The sequence below is a fragment of the Cherax quadricarinatus genome, chromosome 8 (assembly GCF_038502225.1).
Source record: "Cherax quadricarinatus isolate ZL_2023a chromosome 8, ASM3850222v1, whole genome shotgun sequence".
Taxonomy (NCBI): Eukaryota; Metazoa; Arthropoda; class Malacostraca; order Decapoda; family Parastacidae; genus Cherax; species Cherax quadricarinatus.
In genome coordinates, this window is record NC_091299.1 from 13145903 (window position 1) to 13173402 (window position 27500).

General features: G+C 38.2%; 2 protein-coding genes across 13 annotated transcripts in view; both read right to left on the minus strand.

The window, feature by feature from the left end:
• The window catches only part of Csp (Cysteine string protein), a 338068-nt gene that overhangs the window by 91360 nt on the left and 219208 nt on the right, over positions 1-27500 (minus strand). The gene's annotated exons all lie outside the window — the stretch shown is intronic.
• Positions 12215-13278, minus strand: LOC128685201 (uncharacterized). Its single transcript, XM_053771702.2, has one exon. It carries the CDS (start codon positions 13276-13278, stop codon positions 12574-12576), a length of 705 nt encoding a protein of 234 aa, XP_053627677.2. The 3' UTR covers positions 12215-12573.

The following is a 27500-nucleotide window of genomic DNA, read 5'->3' on the forward strand; positions in this document are numbered from 1 at the left end:
GCCGTCATACTTTCTGTGGATTGGTCACTTTTCCTCGTCACAAAAAGAGAACACGGTATCAACATCTATGGTCCCAGACTCTTTTACATTTTGCCAGAAAATGTCTGAAATACTGCTGGAACAAGTGTAGAAGTCTTAAGACAATTTCCTCCTCTAGGTGCAGAATCAACCAGGCTGTGACGAACACGTGGACCAGCGGGCCGCTAGCAGCAACAGCCTGGTTGACCAGGAAAGCGCCAGACAAGCCAAGGCCGCGCTTCGAGAATACTAAAACTCTCGAAACTCATCAAAGGAATATCAAAGATAATATTGTCCATCGGTGAGCCTTCACTGCGTGCACAGATAGGGAATTCTATGCCTCCCTTACTCATGATGACGAACCTGACAAACTGTATATCCTTCGTTGTCTGAAATGTGCTGGGGGTTAGCCTACCTATTTCCATTCATTCTTTGTATTCCTTAAGGAATACAAAGCATGAATACAAAACATGTTCGTCACAGTATTATAATGGTACTTAGTGGAGTGGAGTGACTTTCATTAGTTTCTTTTTCTTGAAATACCAGACGTTACTGTGAATTTCATATAACCTGTAGTTACCAGCGGTCGCAATATACACAACGAGAAGCAATTATTACTACAGAAAAAGCGTCCTTCCTCCAAAATTTGCACCAGTCAACTATAGTGATAATATAGCATTTATTGCCGAACCCTTGACTGGTCCGAACCCTTGACTGGTCCGAACCCTTGACTGGTCCGAACCCTGGACTGGTTTCAAACGGTTTCGTTGTGCACTACCTAGCAGGTTATTAATAGAATATTCAAGAGGTTGCTAGTAGAATTGCAGTAAATCAACCATTCAAATCATTATGAAGCTGTGTGTAGTCTGTGGTCAGTCAAACAAACGGGCTTCCACATGCATAAATTGTCATTTTTGTGGAAATTGGTGTCACGCCCCTTGTGCAGATATCCAAGAACTAGCTACAAGCAGTATTAAAACAGGGAAGTGTTTTTGGGTATGCCCAAATGAGATAAATCTGTGGACTAAAATCACAAGGGTATTAAAAGAGGTCAACATCAAAGCTGCTTTCATAGAAAACCTGGAAGCTTTCTACAACAGATGGGAACATAAAAAGTCTGGGCTGAATGGTACTGCCCTTGATACTGGCCATGTAGTCAGAAACTGTAAGGCTGGAGATGATGTCCTGGTAGTCAGTAAATGGGGGGCTGATAGTGCTGTCCTGGGAGACAGTAATGGTGAAGCTGGAGGTGCTGTCCTGGGAGACAGTAATGGTGAAGCTGGAGGTGCTGTCCTGGGAGACAGTAATGGTGAAGCTGGAGATGCTGTCCTGGGAGACAGTAATGGGGAAGCTGGAGATGCTGTCCTGGGAGACAGTAATGGTGAAGCTGGAGATTTTGTCCAGGTAGTCGGGAATTATACGCAGGAAGGAATACATATAAATGACCTCATAGGGGACAGGAGCCATAGTAGGGAAACAAGTGTAGTCAAAGATAAGATAAAACCAATATTGCAAACTAGAAATACCGCAGGAAATAGCAAACAAGAGGACTCCACTAGCAATAGTGAGGATATATTACCAAAAACAACTGGTGGGAGCTCCATTGTTGGTGCTAGGGAGGATAGAAGTAAGACAGGGAAACATGCACCAACAGGGAATACAGTCACAGAAACCCAAGGCAAACGGAAACCAAGCCTGTGCACATACTATGCACTCGGTATCTGCTGGCATGGGAAATCTGGAAAAACAGATGGGACGTGCAACTATGACCACCCTAGAAAATGCCATGCCCATATGACAACAGGAAAATGCAAACTCCCTTCCTGTAAGCTTTTTCACCCTGAACTGTGTACCTCTTCAGTACAGGAAAGACTGTGCTATAACTTAAATTGCCAGGCATACCATCTAAAGGGGACAAAAAGATACAAAACATCCAGGCCATGGGAAAACCTGGGTAGCCACAGCCACTCAAGAGGGAGAGGTTTTTTAGTGCCAGGAAGGAAAAAAAACTGGCAGGAAATGGCAGAAATCGTACACCAAATCCAGTCATTCCTGGAGTGGAACCACAGTCGATGGCCTCCACTCCAAACCAACAGATACAGATACTAATGCCGGAAAAAAAATCCCCCCCCAGTACCAACAATACCACCAGTCCGATAACATTCTTCTTTGCAAATATACAGGGTCTAAAGCCAGCAACAAACAACAAAATACCTTTCATCCGTGGACTGCTTGCAGAGGCAAAGGCAATGTTCGCGGCTTTCACTGAGACCCACATAAAGGATCACTTGGACAACGAAATATGGATCCCAGGTTACAACCTATACAGATGTGACAGAGTGAACAGGCAAAAGGGGGGGGGGGGTTGGCCTGTACATTGCAGAGTCACTTGTTTGCACAGAACTGCTAAATGCCTCAAATGATGTAGTGGAAGTTTTAGCAGTAAAGGTCGAGAACCAAAACCTAGTCATTGTGGTAGTCTACAAGCCTCCGGATGCAACATCCCAGCAATTCCAGGAACAGCTGTTAAAAATTGACCACTGTCTGGAAAACCTTCCAGCTCCTGCACCCAACATCTTGCTCCTGGGGGATTTCAACTTAAGGCACCTAAAATGGAGGAATATAGCAAATAATATTGTTGCAGTAATAACACCAGGAGGCAGCTCTGATGAAAACTCACACTCACGCGAGCTTTTAAATCTCTGCACAAAATTCAATTTAAACCAGCAAATAATAGAGCCTACTAGACTGGAGAATACACTAGACCTCATCTTCACTAACAATGATGATCTGATAAGAAATGTCACCATATCAAAAACAATATACTCAGATCACAACATAATTGAGGTTCAGTCATGTATGCGCGGAGCCCCAGACCGACATAATGAGATTAGTCACGAGGGAGCATTCACCAAATTCAACTTCAATAACAAAAACATAAAGTGGGACCAAGTAAACCAAGTCCTAACCGATATAAGCTGGGAAGATATACTAAGCAACACAGACCCCAACTTATGCCTAGAACAGATTAACTCGGTGGCACTCGATGTATGCACAAGGCTTATTCCTCTAAGAAAAAGGAGGAGTAGATGTAAAACAGAAAGAGACAGGCGCTCCCTTTACAGGCGACGGAAAAGAATAACAGAGCGGCTAAAAGAGGTCAATATATCTGAAATGCGTAGGGAGACACTGGTCAGAGAAATAGCAAGCATCGAACTTAAGCTAAAAGAATCCTTTAGGAGTCAGGAATCGCGGGAAGAACTAAAAGCCATAAATGAAATCGAAAGAAACCCAAAGTATTTCTTCTCCTATGCCAAATCAAAATCGAGAACAACGTCCAGTATTGGGCCCCTACTTAAACAAGATGGGTCCTACACAGATGACAGCAAGGAAATGAGTGAGCTACTCAAGTCCCAATATGACTCAGTTTTTAGCAAGCCGCTAACCAGACTGAGAGTCGAAGATCAAAATGAATTTTTTATGAGAGAGCCACAAAATTTGATTAACACAAGCCTATCCGATGTTATCCTGACGCCAAATGACTTCGAACAGGCGATAAATGACATGCCCATGCACTCTGCCCCAGGGCCAGACTCATGGAACTCTGTGTTCATCAAGAACTGCAAGAAGCCCCTATCACGAGCCTTTTCCATCCTATGGAGAGGGAGCATGGACACGGGGGTCGTCCCACAGTTACTAAAAACAACAGACATAGCCCCACTCCACAAAGGGGGCAGTAAAGCAACAGCAAAGAACTACAGACCAATAGCACTAACATCCCATATCATAAAAATCTTTGAAAGGGTCCTAAGAAGCAAGATCACCACCCATCTAGAAACCCATCAGTTACACAACCCAGGGCAACATGGGTTTAGAACAGGTCGCTCCTGTCTGTCTCAACTATTGGATCACTACGACAAGGTCCTAAATGCACTAGAAGACAAAAAGAATGCAGATGTAATATATACAGACTTTGCAAAAGCCTTCGACAAGTGTGACCATGGCGTAATAGCGCACAAAATGCGTGCTAAAGGAATAACAGGAAAAGTCGGTCGATGGATCTATAATTTCCTCACTAACAGAACACAGAGAGTAGTCGTCAACAGAGTAAAGTCCGAGGCAGCTACGGTGAAAAGCTCTGTTCCACAAGGCACAGTACTCGCTCCCATCTTGTTCCTCATCCTCATATCCGACATAGACAAGGATGTCAGCCACAGCACCGTGTCTTCCTTTGCAGATGACACCCGAATCTGCATGACAGTGTCTTCCATTGCAGACACTGCAAAGCTCCAGGCGGACATCAACCAAATCTTTCAGTGGGCTGCAGAAAACAATATGAAGTTCAACGATGAGAAATTTCAATTACTCAGATATGGTAAACATGAGGAAATTAAATCTTCATCAGAGTACAAAACAAATTCTGGCCACAAAATAGAGCGAAACACCAACGTCAAAGACCTGGGAGTGATCATGTCGGAGGATCTCACCTTCAAGGACCATAACATTGTATCAATCGCATCTGCTAGAAAAATGACAGGATGGATAATGAGAACCTTCAAAACTAGGGAGGCCAAGCCCATGATGACACTCTTCAGGTCACTTGTTCTATCTAGGCTGGAATATTGCTGCACACTAACAGCACCTTTCAAGGCAGGTGAAATTGCCGACCTAGAAAATGTACAGAGAACTTTCACGGCGCGCATAACGGAGATAAAACACCTCAATTATTGGGAGCGCTTGAGGTTCCTAAACCTGTATTCCCTGGAACGCAGGAGGGAGAGATACATGATTATATACACCTGGAAAATCCTAGAGGGACTAGTACCGAACTTGCACACGAAAATCACTCACTACGAAAGCAAAAGACTTGGCAGACGATGCACCATCCCCCCAATGAAAAGCAGGGGTGTCACTAGCACGTTAAGAGACCATACAATAAGTGTCAGGGGCCCGAGACTGTTCAACTGCCTCCCAGCACACATAAGGGGGATTACCAACAGACCCCTGGCAGTCTTCAAGCTGGCACTGGACAAGCACCTAAAGTCAGTTCCTGATCAGCCGGGCTGTGGCTCGTACGTTGGTTTGCGTGCAGCCAGCAGCAACAGCCTGGTTGATCAGGCTCTGATCCACCAGGAGGCCTGGTCACAGACCGGGCCGCGGGGGCGTTGACCCCCGGAACTCTCTCCAGGTAAACTCCAGGTAATCAACCTCGGACAGGATCTCCTAGCTGCAAATTTTCGAAACAGCTGTATAAACTGTTCTGCAGACAAGTCCTGTGCCACTTCTAAATGAACTGCCCTAGTAGCAGTACAGGTGAACAAACAAACATACACTTTCAGTGGAACACCATTTGAAGTACCTGTTAAAATTATTGGACCACTATAGTCTACACCTGTTACATCAAATGGTTTCACTAATTGTACACGCTCCTTTGGCAATGGTGGAGGACCTGGGTACATATAGGATCTGGCATCCACACGGCGACATATTACACAAGATTTAATCACCCTTTTTACACTTTGCCGTCCTTGTGGAATCCAGAAAGTTTCCCTAATACAATTTAAGGTATCTTGTACCCCACCATGCATTACATTTTTATGGGCATTTAGAACAATCAAATTTGTTAGATGATGAGTTTTGGGCAGTAAGATAGGGTGTTTAGCATAATCACCCAATTCAGCATTTTGTAACCTACCTCTGCACCTAATTACATTGTTCTCTAAATACAGCCCCAATTTCTCTATTATGGAACCTTTCACAATTTTTCTTTCCATCATCAATTTAATCTCATTTCCATAGATTTCCTCCTGTACCCTCTTTATCCAATATTCAAGAGGATGTGAAAACTTATATGAAATATTCATCTTGTTTAGAAATTTAAACACCAACTTAGTTACATTGATTAGTTTGGGTAAAGAAGAATACCTATTTATATCAATGGCTAAGGAAGGACAAACTATTGGAGCGGTGGTCACAGTAATTTCAACAGGAGCAATATACGCCTTTTGTACAGGCCAATTAGCTTTATTTACCAACCAGCTCGGTCCTTTAAACCATGATACAGCATTTACAAATTTAGCATAAGGTAAACCTCGAGACAAGAAATCAGCTGGATTCTCCTCACCAGGTATATGATTAAATGTTAACATATGCTGACCCAAACTATTATACTTCTCTTGCATCTGATTAATTTCAGCGACTCTGTTTTGTACGTACACAATTTTACTGTTTCCATTACGAATCCATTGTAAGGATACCTCATTATCAGACCAAATTACAGTGTCGCTAATATTTATCTCCTGCAACTTATTTCTTATATAATTAGCTAATTTGACACCTACATAAATGGCTGTTAATTCCAACTGAGGTAAGGTACGTGATTTAATTGGAGACACTTTAGCCTTAGACATAACAAGAGAAATAACACTATTACATTGAAGGTAAGCAACTGCTCCATATGCCAATTTTGAAGCATCACAAAAAATGTGGAGTACATTTTTCCCATTTGGATTGGCCACCTGGCGTGGGAACTCCAACATTGGAATTTTTCATAATCACCAATTAATTCATCCCACCTGTTAATGAATTCCTCAGGTAGAATTTCATCCCAAGCACATTTAAGTTTCCATGCTTCCTGAATTAATAATTTCCCTCTTATAGTAAGGGGTGACACTAAACCTAGTGGATCAAAACATTTGGAAACTTCAGCAAGCAAAACTCTCTTAGTTAATTTATTGGGCATACTGTAATTATTAGGTTTTAACATTAACAAATCTCTCTCAGTATCCCAAGTTAAACCCAATACATTACTACATTTTGGCACTTCATCTCCAGGGTAATCTTTACTTATTTTGTCCTTTAATTTGGACGAATTACTATTCCATTCCCTCAGAGGCATATTTGCACTTTGCATTATTTTATTAGCCTCTCCATAAGTCATTAACAGTTCCTCTTCAGTTGACGTCACACCCAGGAAATTGTCCACATAAAATTGTTTGCTCATTACTTTACTCAATGGACTTCCCATACGTTTAAGGTGTGCATTTATCGTCGCTTGAAGTAGGAACGGACTGGATGTAGCACCAAATAATACGCTCCTAAAGCGAAAGGTTTTCAGAGGGCTAAGTGGGTCACTAGGATTCTCAGGCCATAAGAAGCGGGTACAATCCCGGTCAGCCTCTTGTAAACCCACTCTTAGGAAAGCTTTACTTATGTCAGCCGTAAAGGCATAATGCTTCACTCTGAAATTTAATAAGATATCTCCTAATTTTTCCGTCAACGACGGACCTGTCATCAAACAGTCATTTAAACTAGGTACATTTTTGTTACTCCTGGCACTACAATTAAACACAATCCTCAAAGGAGTGGTCTTAGAATCCTTCTTCACTCCGTGATGTGGCAAATAGTGACCATAAATTTTGGCTTGCTCAGGAGGTACCTCTTCTATAAATTTATTAATTAACTGCTCAGCAATTATATCATTATAGGCAGTTAACAATTCTGGTGTCTTACTCAGTTCGCGGAGCTGAGCCTTTAATTGTCCATATGCCATTCTGTAATTAGTGGGCAATTCTGGATGGTTCAGTCTCCACGGAAGTCGTACCCAGTATTGTCCAGATTCAAATTTTACATCTCTCAGGTATTGCTCCTGAGTAAAAGAATCGTCTGGACTTTCTTCATTTACATTTATTCCAATGCTGTCTAATTCCCACAATTTATGCACTGGCTCAACACCATCCTCTATGGAAGAATTATACTGGGGTACGATTTCATGAGTAAGACACACAGTTATGGTATTTGTAGTTTCCTCTAGTCATGAATTATTATTACGAGGAATCCTACCATACATTACATGGCCTCCTGCAGTCTTCAAAAGGGTGACACCACATTTCTTTACCATACCCTTTACAAAGGAGGCATAATAGTCACTACCTATCAAAATATTTATTGGGCCTACAGAATCATCACTTACACCAGAAGGTGCTAAATTTACATTATGTGAAAGTCTTTCTGTAGCTTTACTAAGCCCTACTGTAGATATTTTCTCTGGAAGTCTATCTACAATTACTGCATTAACACGTTTTTTCTCATTGCCCAACCTGACAGTTACATAAACAGTGTCATACAATTGAGCCCTTTTATCCGAGAGAAAACCAGATAATTTTAAAGTTGTGGGATCTCCCATCTGTACTTTCATACCATCAAGACATTTACGTTTTATGAAAGTACGCTGGGATCCCTGGTCCAATAATGCAGTTACATTTTTTGATTTATGCCTTTTATCATCAATTTTTACCTGTAACACAGGTAAGGCTACTTCAGCAAAACCATCATTATTAACATTAGCAGCAATTTTTACATTAGCTACTGTTGTGTCAGGATTGTCAACATTATCATTATTATCAACATTATCATATAGACCTTTACACATGACTATATGGTGTCTTCCTTTGTGACATTGATAACAGTTGTTTAATTTGGCATGACAATCCTTTACATTGTGATTACCTAAACACCTGATACATCTGTCAAGTTCCTCCAATCTTTCAACTTTATCATTCCATGAATTGTATGCATTGCAATTCTTAGAAAAATGAGTACCCTTGCAGAAAAGACAATCTCTCTTTTCTTTGACTGGTTTCTTATTAACTGGGCTACTCTTAGGAGGGTACTTATTCTTCTTACCTTGTGGAGAATCATTATTTCTGATTCCTGCTACTTGATATGCACCTATGCAACTCTTTTTAGGAAATGAATTTTGATTATTAACATTGGGATAATTTTTCCCTTTGTGAAACTTGACAGATACCTCAGAGTTATTATGTGTTGCATCTTTAAAATGAGTTAGTTGGCTGGTCTGCAACTGCACAATTAATTCTTGTAGACCTAGTCTTATTTCCTCCAGACCAAAATAACCCTTGTGATATTTGTTCAAGAGCCATTCAAGTGTTTTACAGCTTAATTTATTCTGTACCATGGCACTCAATAACCAGTCTGATTCCTTCAGATTATATTTATTACTTAAAGTTTTGAGAGTGCTCTCCAGTTTAACTCTAAACTGCTGTAAACCTTTGTAAGTGTGATCTGGAGATTTTAAATTAACAATGATATTCACTAGATCCAACCTACTTTGTTCTATATTACCATAAGTGACCTTCAACAAGTCAACTGCTTCCTTGTAAGAGTCATCTACATTGGGAAAGGCTTGTATGAGTATGTGAGCATCTCCTCTTACCTGTCCTTTGAGGTAAAATAATTTAGTTACACAGGCTAGGTCACTCCTGTCATGCACAGCTGCTTTAAAAATTGACCAAAATTCCTCCCAATTTTCTCCAGGATTAAATACAGGTAAACATAATTCTGGGAGTTTTGGCAAAGACATATTATTTGTTGGAGCAGACTGATTAACTGCCTGGTTTACACATTTTAATTTATTCAAGGCCTGACTTTTACAAGAAAGAATCTTTTCCTCTAATTCATAATACTGATTAATCATGAGATCTACTTCAGTCTCATCTACACAGTTTACTAACAAATCTCCTTCATATTTGTTGTAATATAATTTGTATGAATCATATCTATTACCTAAAGCATCTAAATACAATTTTAAATCATCAGTATTCACAGTTTCTTGATTCATTAATTCCAAACATTTATTATATGCCTTGGTTACATGACATTTTCTAGCTTGCAGTGATGCTTTCTTTACTCTATATTCCATATGTTTGTCTTCTATATTAATTTCCTCATTTTCAGCCATGATGCAATGTATTAAATTCAACTTTATTAATAACACTGATTACAACTTACAACACTGATACAACTTACCTTTGAATAAATCCTAGCTAATTGAGCTTAGCAATTACATGTATATAAAATTTAAATGTACATAATAAATTTTAAATTACACATTAATAAACAAACACTTGGCTTGGCTTATCAAAATTAATATTTACAAATTAATAAATCCTTGCCAGAATTTGGCATAGCAAAATTAATATTATACACATTAATAATTAGCTACACTTGGCTTATCAATTACACATTGATATAAATCTTGGCCAAAATTGTCTTATCAAATTAATATTATACAAATATAAATCCTTGCCAATTTGGCATAGCAAAATTAATATTATACACATTAATATAATTAACAACACTTGACTTATCAATTACACATACACTGATATAAATCTTGGCCAGAATTGTCTTATCAAATTAATATTATACAAATTAATATAAACTTAGCCAGACTTGACTTATCAAAATTAATATTGTAATAATTATAATCCACTACACATTAAGTAAATTTGTGAACTTAACATCCACCTCCTTCTGTCATTTCACATATAATTATTAAGTAATTAACTAATTAATGATTTCACTAATTGCTTCCGGTTCAAGAAGGACCAACGGGCAAATTAAATGTGGAAAATTGCATTTATCTGAATGTATAATTATGTACATGAGAGTAAATGAACAATGGTAACTGTTATTTATCAGTTAGACAAGTAGGAATTTGGGACACCTAGGTCGCAAAAAATGTTCCCCTTCGATACCTACCACTGTCATATCCACAAGTTGCTCTGGACCTATTAATTATAAATGAAATATACATACACCAGGAATACTGGTAAATATATAAATTTGTGGACTGTATATTAAAAATAATAAATGATTATATATATACACAATTACATAACAGAAGGAAAATATATCTTAATATCACTCACCAATTTGACTGGAGATTAATGTGTATCATACTCAGAAAACCTCACTAACTAAATTTATGAAAATTACTGGCCAGAATTACACACAAATCTAGAGAGTTTATCTGAGGTTCCTGGAGCTGTCTTGTGCAGTCGTCTGATATCTCAAGTTATGCAGGAATGCACATCCAACAATTTCGCCTCCTGTTTGAGAGGTGTCAGCCCAATTTTAACCTCTAGAGCACGAAAAATTCTTTCTCATTACACTAACGTTGTATCCAATTCAAAACCAAGATGGCGAGTCTCGTCTGCGCAGACGCAGGCTTTCCGTTTTCTATGACATAAATATTATTAAATACAGTATGGCCATCTATTTACATATAAATACTGAATTTCTGGAAAATATATACAGTATTTTCCACATTAAATACAGTATGGCCATCTATTTACATTTAATAACTACTGTAGTATTTCTGGAAAATATATACAGTATTTTCCACACTTCCAACCTCCACTCCGTTATACCGAGGCCGGTGTTTATTTAGTTTAGTACAGGTAGCACATAGTCTGCTCACTGTACGAATCTCCTTTTAAGATAAGATAACATTTGTTCGGATTTTTAACTCGGAGGGTTAGCCACCCAAGATAACCCAAGAGGACTATCTGTCGTTTTCCCATTGGGGCCCTTCAGTTTTTGTCTCCCAGGATACGACCCACACCAGTGGACTAACACCCAGGTACCTACTTACGGCTAAAGGAATAGGGACAGCAACTGTAAGGAAACATGCCCAATGTTTCCACCCGTGCCAGGAATTGAACCACGGAATGAATAAACATCACAAACTCCAATACCTGTGGCGTAAATCAGATGTAGTGTTATTACACCGAAGTGTAATTACACCTCATCTGTTTACACATTACCTATAATTTATTTTTTAAAAGGATGGACCAGTAAGGCAGTGAAAGACCTCGGCCAGATGACCAAAAGCTCCAGTAACGGGTCATCATATGACTAAGACCCCGTCAGGGAACACTTGTCCTGCTTCCTGACGAATCTTACCTAACCTAACCACATCTGTCTATAGTCATGTTAATAATTATTCGACAATAAAATTATTCAGTAAGGTAATTTTCCTTTATATATCATATTTTCCATAATTTGTTATCCTGGTGAACTAAGTATGAACGGTCAGTCAAGAGTTAACGTGGGGTGTAAGTAGGAGCTACAATGTAGCTCCTACTTGCATCCCATCACACGATTACGCTCCTGTACTTGTTCATGGCTGGTGAGGATATATATTTTTCAACTTAGCTAGAAGGAAGATGAGTTTGGAGTTTGTTGATGCCTGGGAGATGTCGAGCCTCGATCGACTTCACTCTGGTGGGAGGAACACCAGAGACAGCTTTAATGAGACAAAATTATAGCCTTGCGTCTACCGAGATAAATGGGAGGATCTACGTATCCATACAGATTTTATTTTTAAATTTTGAGATCGTTATTGACATCGCTTTCTTTGTTATATGTATTATAGATTTTTTTAAATTATAAAGTTCCGAGCAAAGATGTCTTACGAATGACTGTGTTTGCGATATTTATAGTTTTCAGATATCGTTGAGGTAAACAGCGACACCAGGTGTAAGGAGAGAAGGTAAATATAATTTAAATACATGCTATCATTTATTTTTTTGAAATCATGATCAAACAATAAATTTTTAAGTTCATAAATAATGAATGTGTAAGAGCGTTCTTAGGAAAAACAAATACGTGTATATCTGGGGATTTCAGCTACAGGGTGCGACAGATCTATAACCATTACTGTTAATTATATAATGAAAAAATGCAGCTTTATGGCTGAGAATACAACGGTGACGGTGTAGACAGCGAAGAAGCAGTGGCTGATGAAAAACTACCATCCACACTACTGCTGATATCGCCACTCAAAAAGCTGTCTTGTCCACCTGTACTGCCATCAACGCTGCCGATTACATTACCTCCACCCTGGGAAGCAGAGCGGAGGGCAGACTGGAGATCTTCACCGGTGGGCAGAGTCGGGTTTTCTCCCTCACCATAGTTGACGAAGAATACTTGAGGGCTCTCTTGCTCTGGTGCAGGTACGTGGATGACCTTCTGGTCGTGTTCTGGTCTCCTGTTGAGGACGTACACGACGTTTTTCTGTTGTGGTGGTGGGACAACAATAGGCTCCTGGCCTGGGCCGTTCTCTGGGGTGCGAATAAACACAATGTTTTGCTCAACTCTTGGTAGAGGAACATTTGGTCGTGGGCCAATGATGGGAGGAGCGTGAGGCACGTTGTACACAAACAAGTTTCGGGTGACCTGAGGAGTCACACAGCTGCCGTCCACATGACGAACCTGTCCGGAACCACAGCTGCCCCCAGAGAAGCCAGAGCTGCCTGTGACGAAACTTGAGCCGCTTGAGAAACGTGAAGCTTCCGAGACTCCTTGGCCAGCCGAAAATCCTGAACCCGAGGGTGTCTGCAAATTGTAACCTTGCGGAGCAGCGTGGGCGCCCACCGCGATCACCGTGACCATTACCTGTGGGCAATAAGTATGTCACAAATAAACGTCGAACACACACTACAAATATTTACAACTTATAAAAAGCCTTATGCAATGAAAATCACAACAAGCTGTCTACAGTGTATGATTTGTATTGTATATTAGATATCACACTGTGAGTGCTGATTTGAGCACGAACATCTCTTAAGCATATTTAGGTAATCACTTAACTTATTATTAATATCCATGTGTTTACTTCAATCGTAATTTCCCCTTATTATCATTATTTTTTTTTTTTTAGCAAGTCGGCCGTCTCCCACCGAAGCAGGGTGACCCAAAATGAAAGAAAATCCCCAAAAAGAAAATACTTTCATCATCATTCAACACTTTCACCTCACTCACACATAATCACTGTTTTTGCAGAGGTGCTCAGAACACAACAGTTTAGAAGCATATACGTATAAAGATACACAACATATCTCTCTAAACTGCTAATATCCTGAACCCCTCCTTTAGAGTGCAGGCATTGTACTTCCCATTTCCAGGACTCAAGTCTGGCATTATAAAAATAACCAGTTTCCCTGAATCCCTTCACTAAATATTACCCTGCTCACACTCCAACAGATCGTCAGGTCCCAAATACCATTCGTCTCAATTCACTCCTATCGAACACTCTCATGCACGCTTGCTGGAAATCTAAGCCCCTCGCCCACAAAACCTCACTTACCCCTTCCTTCCAACCTTTTCAAGGACGACCCCTACCCCGCCTTCCTTCCCCTACAGATTTATACGCTCTCCATGTCATTCTACTTTGATCCATTCTCTCTAAATGACCAAACCACCTCAACAACCCCTCTTCTGCCCTCTGACTAATACTTTTATTAACTCCACACCTTCTCCTAATTTCCACACTCCGAATTTTCTTCATAATATTTACACCACACATTGCCCTTAAACAGGACATCTCCACTGCCTCCAACCGCCTCCTTGCTGCAGCATTTACCACCCAAGCTTCACACCCATATAAGAGTGTTAGTACTACTATACTTTCATACATTCCCTTCTTTGTCTCCATTGATAACATTTTTTGTCCCCACATATACCTCAATGCACCACTCACCTTTTTCCCCCATCAGTTCTATCATTATTATTATTATTATTATTATTATTATTATTATTATTATTATTATTATTATTATTATTATTATTATTATTATTATTATAATAATCATTATAATTATTATTATTATTATTATTATTATTATCATTATCATTATCATCATCTTCATCATCATTATTATTATTATTATTATTATTATTATTATTATTATTATTATTATTATTATTATTTGTATTTGTATTATGAAGAGAGTATCGCTAAACCCATAACGGTGATACAACGCCTAATCGAAACAGCAAAGGTATAAAAGTGTGCTATATTTTTATATAATAAGAATAATTGATGATTGAACCTAGGTATTAATGATAAAATTTTTATTGCAACAAATGTGAAAAAAAAGCTTAAAGTGTAGAGGTATCTTAAAGATGCATTAGTCAGTGTGCGAAACATCGTGACTTCTATACTCAGTCACTGTAAGAAATCATCCAAAAGGAAGAAGACTCCTACAGCCACTGAAAGCCCTTCCAAAAGGAAGTGTTTTACAATGGCTGTAGGAGTGGGTACGTGAGGCTTCTTAAGATTACACATGAGCCACTCAACAGGACATCCAGAAGAAGGCCTCCAGGGGAATACAGAAGAAGTCAGTGCACGAGATCACATTAGGATTACACGAAGAGCTCCCTTGAAGGGTCTTTCAAATTCTGCAGGAGACGCCACTTACCAAGATCTTCATGTTGGAGTGTGGATTTCTTCTCAGCATCTCTGCTGTCTTATATACCTGCCTCTCACTCTGCCTTGTAAACATTGATTTATTTACCCTCCTTCGAAGGATGACTGACCTTCCTTTTTCTGCCGAAGACACGCGCGAACAACCAATACGTCTGCTACGTCAACACTGGCGGAGGTCAAGGCGATGCTCGGGTTTCCTTCATGTTAAGTAGCAGTTATTTCTGTGTTTATTTTGCGAGCATGACATTATATTTTCGAACTTCATTTTGGAAACTGGATTTGACGTGAAGCTTTGGATTTAAACTCTGAAAGTCGACAGAATAAGAATTTTAGAAAAAAAAAATAGGCATTATATTAAAATGCTTGAAGAACTGAGACACGTATGCAACATATGGGAATCTTTATTGAAGAAGCGTTTCGCCACACAGTGGCTTCATCCGTCCAATACAAAGTATAAATGGGTAAGGAGAGGAGGAGAGTGAGGTAATCAGTCCCTCAGCCTGGAATCGATGTGTTCAGTCGATCACAAGAGTGACGGACTTAACACATAGATTCCAGGCTGAGGGACTGATTGCCTCAAACTCCTCCTCTCCTTACCCATTTCTACTTTATATTGGACTGATGAAGCCACTATGTGGCGAAACGTTTCTTCAATAAAGATTCCCATATGTTGCATAAGTGTCTCAGTTCTTCAATTAGTCGGTTTTCTAAACAATTTAACATTAAAATTCTTACTTAAGGTACATTTCCAATACAAGATCTATATCCCACAATATGCCAGTAACATTTTTGTGTTGTAAAACGATATCCTTGTTTTTCTTTTCTCTCTCTTCATCATCCAAGAGGTTACCGTGACATCGTCATCAACCTGCTTCGTGCCGACCCTCTAACTCCAGTCGATCACAATGATTAATTAATTTATGGTCTTTAATGCTGAAAATCTGGTTATGGATCTGCAATCACTCCACCTGAAGCTGGTTAGGTCACTGCTCTGCCCTCGCTTTTCTAAAAGGAGATTCGATCCAGTGTTAAGAGTTCGTAACCCGTGTGGCCTCCAGACACAGAAAAACCACCTAATGATCGGTTTACAGGTTCTCCTGTCTTCATTTTGCTTGATTAATTTTTTTGACTAGAGACCCCAGCGTCTACTATTTTTAACGTCTATATGCACAATATTTGACTAGCAGATTAAACTGATCTGCATTATTTTTTTTTATTGACTCTATGGTATCTTTAAAGGTATATATCTGGAGTTTACCTAGAGAGAGTTCCGGGGGTCAACGCCCCCGCGGCCTGGTCATCTCTGTCACATCAGGTTGTCAAGTTTTACGGAAACGTTACTTTTCTCTTTTCGTGTAACATAAGTAAATAAGAAAGATGTATATTACCAATTAAAATGTTTACCTTATATTGACTTAAATGTTAAATCTAATACATTTTTTCTTTATTTTCAGATTATTAATTTCTCTAGAGGTTGAACATAATTTCACCAGACATATTTTGCTATGTCTGCGGGTAATTCACCCCTTCATATTCCCGGAGCAACATTACTCCTTTATTGAAGCGTTGCTACTTTACTTATTTTGGCTACAAACTTGGAGACCAGGACACCTGAGACATGGCAAATTTCATCAGTCTGATACCAGTGATTCTAAGAAAATGGAAGTAGTCTATGAACCACCAACTAATGACGATCCCAAACCCTTCAACCAAGTTGAGCTCAATGACTTGGTGAGAGACCTTAACCTTCCAAAAGAAAGTGCACAGTTACTTAGCTCTAGACTGAAGGAACACAGGCTTCTAGCTCCTGGAACAACATTCGCTTGGTACCGTCATCGTGAAGCAGAATTCGCTCAGTTCTTTGACAAAGAGGAATCTTTACTTTTCTGTTCAAATATTTCTGGCCTTATTGAACACATAGAGCTGTCATACAAAGCAGATGAATGACTTCATCAATTCATCTGATGTTTAAATGCTGTACTTCTCTATAATGACAACACAGCTGCATCTGTGCCAATTGGCCATAAGATAAAAGATAAGATTTTCTTCGGATTTTTAGAAAACCAGGATAACCAAGGAAAGTCTGTCATCGAGGACTGTCTGTCTTAGGGTCCTACAGGATGCGACCCACACTAGTCGACACACCTGTACCATGCTGTGAACATGACAACATGTAAGGAAACACGTCGAAATGTTTCTACCTCGCTGGGAATTGAACCTGGGCCCTCCGTGTGTGAAGCGAGAGTTTTAGACATCAGGCCACGGGGCACCCGTAGTGTCCAAATGTCAGAAATTTACGAAGATAATAAGACACTAATATCTGCAATCAAGAACCAGAATCACATTTTTCTCATTTGTGGTGATTTAAAAGTTATTGCTCTCCTACTATGTCTTCAAGGCGGATACATCAGGTATTCCTGTGTTTTTGAGATAGTAGGGCAGACAGCCAGCACTGTGAACAAAAGACTGGCCACCATGAACCAGCTTCTTACCCGGTAATCACAACGAGAAAACTGTGCCACTAGTTGACCCCAAGAAAATTCTGCTGCCACCACTCCACATCAAATTAGGGATTATGAAAAATTTTGTGAAGGTTTTGAACAAGAATGGAACTGCTTTCAAGTACCTGGAGACAAAGTTTCCTCGTATAAGTGAAGGCAAACTAAAGGCAGGGATCTTTGTTGGCCCTCAGATTCGGGAATTGATGGACGACAAGCATTTTGATGAAGCATCAGCAGGTGTCGAGGTGAATGTCTGGTTTTCATTCAAGCAGATTGTCCACAACTTCCTGGGAAACAGGCGCTCCCCCGAATATGGAAAAATGATCCAAGACTTGATTTCAAATTTCCAACAACTTGGGTCTAGAATGAGTGTGAAGATGCACTTTTTGCAATCACATCTTGACTATTTTCCCAACAATAGTGGGGACTACAGTGAGGAAGAAGGAGAGCAGTTCCATCAGGATATTAGCACCATGGAAACTCGATACCAGGGCAAATGGAATGTAGCATGATGGCGGATTACTGCTGGTTATTGAAACATAATGGTCTCGATGCACACCACAAGCGAAAATCAAAGCACCCCTCTTCCTTCCTTTGATTCAATATGTAGGCTAACCATTAGGAGCGTATTTTTTTTTTTATTAAAATCATTTGATTTGATTCATGTTGATTTGGAATTCATATGTTCTTAAAACTATGATTACTTGCCTAATTTTAATAAATTAACAATTATTAAAAGTTCACATTTTTTTTATTATCATTAATTTTTATTTTATTCAAAATCCTTGCATGATAGAGCAAAATGGTTGAGATATTTACAATCAGCAGCCCAAGAATATGTAAGATCGCAACCATAAATAAAACATTGCATAGGTGCTCTTTTACCTAACATAGCGTCAGTCTGTTCACTTAGATCCCACCAGCCTCTCCGCGGGCTCTCTCAGTATGTTGCTCGCCTACTCCACAAGTGGCTGTCAGAATTACTCCTTAATTGTGTACTTACCAGGCAAATGTCCTCGGTTGCACCTGGTTCGTGGTTCATTACCAGGCAGAGTGTTCCGATACACTTTATCGCTGGTTGAAGCAAGGACTGCCATGATGCGGGAAATTATATTTTTTTCTTTTTACACAGATCAGTTTTACAGGATAAGAGCTGCTATCCAACCTCAGCTCATTTCGAAGCTTTGACCAGCTCTGGAGACATTAATCACTTCACTTACCCTATATACCGACACTGTTATACTTCAATTAAGTCCCTATCTATCTTGCACAAGGTCATGGATTTCAATCTGCATCATAAACAAGGTTAGGAAAATTTGCATTTACGTTCTTCCCAGGTCTTTGTTTACTTGGGGATTGGGTGTCTCGGACTTATGACACCAGGCACCTTGCTTAATGATGAGCTGTCTCAGTGTCAGAATGTCATTAAATCATCATAGTTGAGATTCAGCATACGCGCCGATAAAGTCCTCGATGTCAGTCCACTTCCAAGAGTGTGGGGGCCCCGACTTTAGTCCGAAAATTGTACGTGTCAAGTTAGTGGCACCGGAGTATATATTAATCCAGCTCTCTGGAGCTGGGGTCACCAAAGACACACATCATGGTGTGTAATGTGTGGCACAAAGCCACAAATGCGGTAGTGCCCTGGATCAATGTTGCTAACTATTGGCAATAAAAAGAGCTGAGTGTTCGCAATATGTCAGGACATCAATCAATATGTCATCCATAAACTCGTCAAGGTCCTGAGACTTTAGTGACAAAAAGGTCTCGACCAGCTGAACTGTCGAAGGTACAGTAGACATGGCATACGTCACTCTAGCTTGATAGGAAAGAGCCATTAACCACTCTCCCCCCCCCACTTGGCAGAGAGGGATTAATCATCACACTTACCCCTGGGTCAAGAAACCGTTCTAGCTAGGGGGGAGAAGATTATTACACTGTCAATAGAATATTCTACCATACATGAATTCAAGAACTCCCACAAATATCCCAAAATTTACCAGCAGCACTTTAAATTTGAAGAATCTCAGAAATTACATTTTCAAGTTATTGGCCTCGAAAGTTTGAAACCGCTCGGACAAGTCACAAATTATTGCAAGATAACAAGTATTTCAATTTTTCAAGTTTCTTCAACATAATTGGCACTTCCACATGTGCAATTACTTAAATAAACAAAACTTGTGAATTTAAGTAAAATACACCAGCATTTAAGGTTTGAAGCTTATCAGAACAGATATTCTCTATTTATTACACACACACAAATTTGTTTAATAAAATTGGCAAAAAAACTGCGAGTACTAATGCAGTGTTTATTGTCTTGGCTCTAAATTTGTGCAAATCGGAACTTTTAAATCTTTTTCGCATTTATTATGATCAAGATGTACATTATTTAGCTTATAAGTACCAAAGTTCTTTTCTTTTCCTAGTATTAGACTCTCATTTTTATCTGCATTAGACTGCATCTGCTACTTCTCCAACCATGACATCAACTTATCCAGGTTATCCTGTAGCTCTCTAGTGTCCTCATCAGAAATCATTTGACAGTCTATTTCAGTGTCATCGGCAAACTTGCTTATGTCCCAGTTTATTTCATCTATGTTGTTCATGTAGATTGAGAACAACATGAGTCCGTTTCTGGCCCCTGTGGCACACCACTTGTAATGGGTCTCCATTCTGATTTCTGCACTGTAATGCATTTTGTATTTTCCTACTTATTCTGTACAGTGCTTATTTATGGTGATGTGCTGAAGAGATTATGAATAGTTATCTGCTGAAGAGATTTATGGTGATGTGCTGAAGACATTATGAATAGTTATCTGCTGAAGAGATTTATGGTGATCTGCTGAAGAGATTATTTATAATGATCTGCTGAAGAGATTATATATAGTGATCTGCTGAAGAGATTATTAATAGTGATCTGCTGAAGAGATTATTAATAGTGATCTGCTGAAGAGATTATTTATAATGATCTGCTGAAGAGATTGTTTATAATGATCTGCTGAAGAGATTATTTATAATGATCTGCTGAAGAGAATATTTATAGTGATCTGCTGAAGAGATTATTTATAGTGATTTGCTGAAGAGATTATTTATAATGATCTGCTGAAGAGATTATTAATAGTGATCTGCTGAAGAGATTATTTATAATGATCTGCTGAAGAGATTATTAATAGTGATCTGCTGAAGAGATTATTTATAGTGATTTGCTGAAGAGATTATTTATAATGATCTGCTGAAGAGATTATATATAGTGATCTGCTGAAGAGATTATTAATAGTGATCTGCTGAAGAGATTATTAATAGTGATCTGCTGAAGAGATTATTTATAATGATCTGCTGAAGAGATTGTTTATAATGATCTGCTGAAGAGATTATTTATAATGATCTGCTGAAGAGAATATTTATAGTGATCTGCTGAAGAGATTATTTATAGTGATCTGCTGAAGAGATTATTAATAGTGATCTGCTGAAGAGATTATTTATAATGATCTGCTGAAGAGATTATTAATAGTGATCTGCTGAAGAGATTATTTATAGTGATCTGCTGAAGAGATTATTTATAGTGATCTGCTGAAGAGATTATTTATAATGATCTGCTGAAGAGATTATTAATAGTGATCTGCTGAAGAGATTATTTATAATGATCTGCTGAAGAGATTATTAATAGTGATCTGCTGAAGAGATTATTTATAATGATCTGCTGAAGAGATTATTTATAATGATCTGCTGAAGAGATTGTTTATAATGATCTGCTGAAGAGATTGTTTATAATGATCTGCTGAAGAGATTGTTTATAATGATCTGCTGAAGAGAATATTTATAATGATCTGCTGAAGAGATTGTTTATAATGATCTGCTGAAGAGAATATTTATAATGATCTGCTGAAGAGATTGTTTATAATGATCTGCTGAAGAGATTGTTTATAATGATCTGCTGAAGAGATTATTTATAGTGATCTGCTGAAGAGATTATTTATAGTGATCTGCTGAAGAGATTGTTTATAATGATCTGCTGAAGAGATTGTTTATAATGATCTGCTGAAGAGAATATTTATAATGATCTGCTGAAGAGATTGTTTATAATGATCTGCTGAAGAGATTATTTATAATGATCTGCTGAAGAGAATATTTATAGTGATCTGCTGAAGAGATTATTTATAGTGATCTGCTGAAGAGAATATTTATAATGATCTGCTGAAGAGATTGTTTATAATGATCTGCTGAAGAGATTGTTTATAATGATCTGCTGAAGAGATTATTTATAATGATCTGCTGAAGAGAATATTTATAGAGATCTGCTGAAGAGATTGTTTATAATGATCTGCTGAAGAGAATATTTATAATGATCTGCTGAAGAGATTGTTTATAATGATCTGCTGAAGAGAATATTTATAATGATCTGCTGAAGAGAATATTTATAGTGATCTGCTGAAGAGATTGTTTATAATGATCTGCTGAAGAGATTGTTTATAATGATCTGCTGAAGAGATTGTTTATAATGATCTGCTGAAGAGATTGTTTATAATGATCTGCTGAAGAGATTGTTTATAATGATCTGCTGAAGAGATTATTTATAATGATCTGCTGAAGAGATTGTTTATAATGATCTGCTGAAGAGATTATTTATAATGATCTGCTGAAGAGAATATTTATAGTGATCTGCTGAAGAGATTATTTATAGTGATCTGCTGAAGAGATTGTTTATAATGATCTGCTGAAGAGATTGTTTATAATGATCTGCTGAAGAGATTGCTTATAATGATCTGCTGAAGAGATTGTTTATAATGATCTGCTGAAGAGAATATTTATAATGATCTGCTGAAGAGATTGTTTATAATGATCTGCTGAAGAGATTATTTATAATGATCTGCTGAAGAGAATATTTTTAGTGATCTTCTGAAGAGATTATTTATAGTGATCTGCTGAAGAGATTGTTTATAATGATCTGCTGAAGAGATTGTTTATAATGATCTGCTGAAGAGATTATTTATAATGATCTGCTGAAGAGATTATTTATAATGATCTGCTGAAGAGATTATTTATAATGATCTGCTGAAGAGATTGTTTATAATGATCTGCTGAAGAGATTATTTATAATGATTTGCTGAAGAGATTATTTATAGTGATCTGCTGAAGAGATTATTTATAGTGATCTGCTGAAGAGATCAACCAATGGCTTGCCAAGCTCCTCCATTCTAGAACACTTGGTAAGAGCTGATGGACCGGTGATTGATTTCTGTCTTTCTAGATGTTTGAGGACCATATTTCTAATGCGTAATATATTTTCATCCTGACCTAAATAATTACTGATTTCTGGAATTTCGTTTGTATCCTCGAGTGTAAAAACAGTCAGGAAATAAACAGTCCTTAGAGCAGTGGTTCCCAAACTTTTTCAGCTTGTTACCCAATTTAACATGCCACATAAAGCATGTTACCCCTTTCACAAAATGTTGTTATTATTGATATATATGGCTAAACGTGAACGTATACAGCCTCGCATACTCTGCTAATCCTAGCAAAACCATTGAAAACGTAAGAACCACACATACATTATATATAAAATTAATAATAGCTACAAATTCACAGTAACAGTGGGTAAATACTAACTATATACTGCACAGGGCAGTACACATACATACCAGCTTATGTCTACCTCGGCTGATGCTCACAGATAAACTGACAGTGTGAAATAGAGGCAGCCTCAGGAAGTGAGTGACGCGTACTGGACAGGTCGATCTGGGCTACTGAGTGACTTTTGTCCTGAAGCATACTTGTCAAAATACTTTTGGGTTTCCACACACTTAGCTATATATTTCTTCTTTTCTAATACTGTATATTAGTTTTTGATGTTTATTGTTATTTGGTTTAACTTTATTACTTACTTATAATAGGTTTACTTTACAACTTTATATACTAAGACAAAGTTAACAATAATCCTCATACCGGGTACCGCATTGTTTTCTTGATTTTCAGAATTCATAACTTTTTTTCTGTCACCCCTTCATTACCCCCCAAAAATGGTTAAATTACCCCCAGGGGGTAATTTACCCCCAGTTTGGGAACCACTGTCTTAGAGGTTCACCTACATGTTTAGCCTTATTGCATGTTCTTGTCATTTCTGAAAATTCCCAAGCGAAGGACGTCAATACGTTTCCAGGGGACGACGCCCTCTTCTTTGCAGACTTGCTGTTCTTGACATCCAGGCCTGTTATGATCTTGACACCTAGGCCTGCAGTGGTCTTGACACCCAGACATATTATGATCTTGATGCCCAGGTCTGATGTGGCCTTGGCGCCCAGGCTTAGTGTGTTCTTGACGCCCAAACATATTTTGTTTCTCAAGGATGCCTTGCCTTTATATTAATTTATATCACCTTAATTCCAGACAATGAGTTGCGAATATCAGGACACCACTTGAGTCGACAAAAGAGCCACGTTCAAATCAGTACAATTTTCGCCGTGAGACTGTTTGCAGTTTCCATTACTGTCCTAACAACATAATGTATGAAGCTCACTCTCTGGAGCAACACGCATTATTCCCGTACTTAATTGTAAGTAAACACTCGGAATAAACTACCAACCCGGAGGCCATAGTGAGGTGAAAGGTAACAATCCCGAGGTCATGAAAGTAGTCAAGGACTCTACGAACTGGGTCGGGTGTGGTGTTACCCTCACCATCTGCTGTCTCACTTCGCCAACACTCCGCTGTCAAACACGTTCTCCAATAACCCGGAGAGAAAGGTCATATTGACCGTCAATTGTTATATAAGAATTCACCGGATATCTTGAATTAATTAATGTCTTCAATGCATGCTGACAATTTGGAAAGTTAAATTTCATCGTGCATGTTCATCTGTAATATATATTTTACATGGGTAATGGTAATAATGAAGTGGACGGCATTTTGTGACTACACAAGAAAATTAAGAATTTAAAATATAGCAGCTAATCCTTGGATTGTGTCAACATTTGACTAAGACCGAATAAGATAAATTCCACCACTTGATCTTTGAGAATATTACAGTTGAGATGAAATAATATTTTGTGTATATCAAATAAACTATTTAAGTACTGCAAGTAAAATGTATGGAGGCAGGTGCTCAAAGGAACGCCTGAGGCAGTAGAAGGTAACTAAGTAGAGGCAGTAGATGGTAACTAAGTAGAGGCAGTAGAAGGTAACTAAGTAGAGGCAGTAGAAGGTAACTAAGTAGAGGCGGTAGAAGGTAACTAAGTAGAGGCATTAGAAGGTAACTAAGTAGAGGCGGTAGAAGGTAACTAAGTAGAGGCAGTAGAAGGTAACTAAGTAGAGGCAGTAGAAGGTAACTAAGTAGAGGCAGTAGAAGGTAACTAAGTAGAGGTAGTAGAAGGTAACTAAGTAGAGGCAGTAGAAGGTAATTAAGCATAGGCAGTAGAGTAGTGAACCTGAGCAAGGTTACACTAGGCGTGGCCAACCCGCAACACATGCACACTAATAGGAGAGTGGAAGCTCCTTATTAATCTTGGGTGCTGTTGACCTGCTCATGTTAGCGTGAAGTGTTACACAAGAGTGTAACAATACTTGGGAATGTGGAGGACTTAAGAGTGGTCAGGCAAGCAGTCAGTACCTGACATCTTTATTTAATGTACCTATGTTGTTTTTTACATCTTTTCAATAAGAACCTGCGTTAAATGAGAACACGATAATGATATACAATACCGACAAGTTGATAAGACACATGTGCAACAGTTACGTACAACTTTATTCCGAATAAAGATACCTGTCGCACGTGTCAAATACGGGCTTAGCACTCTTTACTAATATGATAATATTAACTACAAGCAGAACTTTGCGACAAAATACGCAGTACGCCAGACCAAATAAAACTCTGGCTCCCAGCCAAGCTACGAGTTTGATCCAGAATAGCTGGCACCAGGCTAATGATTAGTTTTTTTTTTATTCGTCTCCTGTATTCACCGACCATTGAAAGAAAGATATTAGAATGTTTACACTTCACAGATCAAGCAAAGTATTTCTAATATCTCTCGTCGGTCGGTGCATGTAGGAGACGAGATGAAAAACTAGTCACCAGCCAGGAGTCACCTACTCTGGATCAAACGCTTAACATGACTGAGCGCCAGAGTATTGTCTGGGCTGGCATGGTGTGCATAGTAACAAGGAAGGTTTGAGTCTCCTCCTGCCTGAGATAAATATTTGTAAAAATTTAGCTTGTTCTGCAAAGTCTAAACACACACACACACACACACACACACACACACACACACTCATATATATATATAATATATATATATATATATATATATATATATATATATATATATATATATATATATATATATATATATATATATATATATATATATATATATATATGCAAAACAACCACTGTGAAAGAATAGAGAAATTCCAAGCGCTTTCGTGACTACTCACATTATCAAGGAACTAATTGTTCATTGTTCCTTGATAATGTGAGTAGTCACGAAAGCGCTTGGAATTTCTCTATTCTTTCCTAGTGGTTGTTTTGCATATTCTGAAATCACCTGTTTCCTGTGATCTTATTGCATATATATATATATATATATATATATATATATATATATATATATATATATATATATATATATATATTATTAACCACGAACGAGTGGTATGTAATCAATAACAACACTGCAACTAGCCGGGGGATCGAACCCGTGTTTTTTAGCCTGCCTCATGGTGAGCGAAAATTCACGATGATCTAACCCACTGAACCATCCAATCCTACGAAGATGACGCACCCAGCAGAGCTAGGTGTTGTACCGTGATCCGAGGACATACGATGGTGTGGGTGCCTCAGAAATAATTTCATTCTACTTCCGGCTTGATTAAATACCATTCGTTCGTGGAGGCTAGTACACCAAACGGGGAGTAGAATGAAATTCGCTCTGAGGCACCCACACCATCGTGTGTCCTCGGATCACGGTACAGCACATAGCTCTGCTGGGTGCGTGATCTTTGTAGGATTGGATGGTCCAGTGGGTTAGAGCATCGTGAATTTTCGCTCACCATAAGGTAAGCTAAAACAACATGGGTTCGCTCCCCCGGCTAGTCACATTGTTGTTAGTTTTTTATATATGTAAACAATATATATATATATATATATATATATATATATATATATATATATATATATATATATATATATATATATATATAACAATGAAATATATTTTTCGTTAGGTTTAGAATGATTTTCGAGAAATTATTGCATACACAAATTTTTGCTTCCCTTATTCGGCAAGAAGAGCATTGCTATTTAAGCCAAAATCGCAAGTTTTAAATATTCGACACTATATATATATATATATATATATATATATATATATATATATATATATATATATATATATATATATATATATATATATATATATATATATATATATATATATATATGGGGGGATGTACAACTATCACCAAAGTGATGGCTGTACATTAATCATCCTACTAGAACCCTCGTGGCTGAAAGGGTACGCCATTGTGCCTGCTACTCGCATGAACCAGAACTCAAGCCCCAGTTCATTCTTCTGTTCATGTGTGTGAGAGTATGTGAAAGAGAGAGAGAGAGAGAGTGAAGACTTAAATGACAAACTAAATGTTTTGGTCATAATATGAGACTCCTCTTTTGGTTAATAAGTAATTTAGCATTTTTGCAGGAGAAATGGGAAGCATACTTCCTACACAGGTCTAGAGAAAGTGTGCTGCAACACACCATCATAAAAATATTCATAGAATTAAAAGCCTTATTAAGCTTAATTTTATAAAATTGCTCTGGAGTGTAAGACGGAAAGAAATCAGCATCACTTGAAGGGCTAAATTGAAGCGCAGACAAAAATATAATAGTACCGAGTTAAATATTATATAACTTT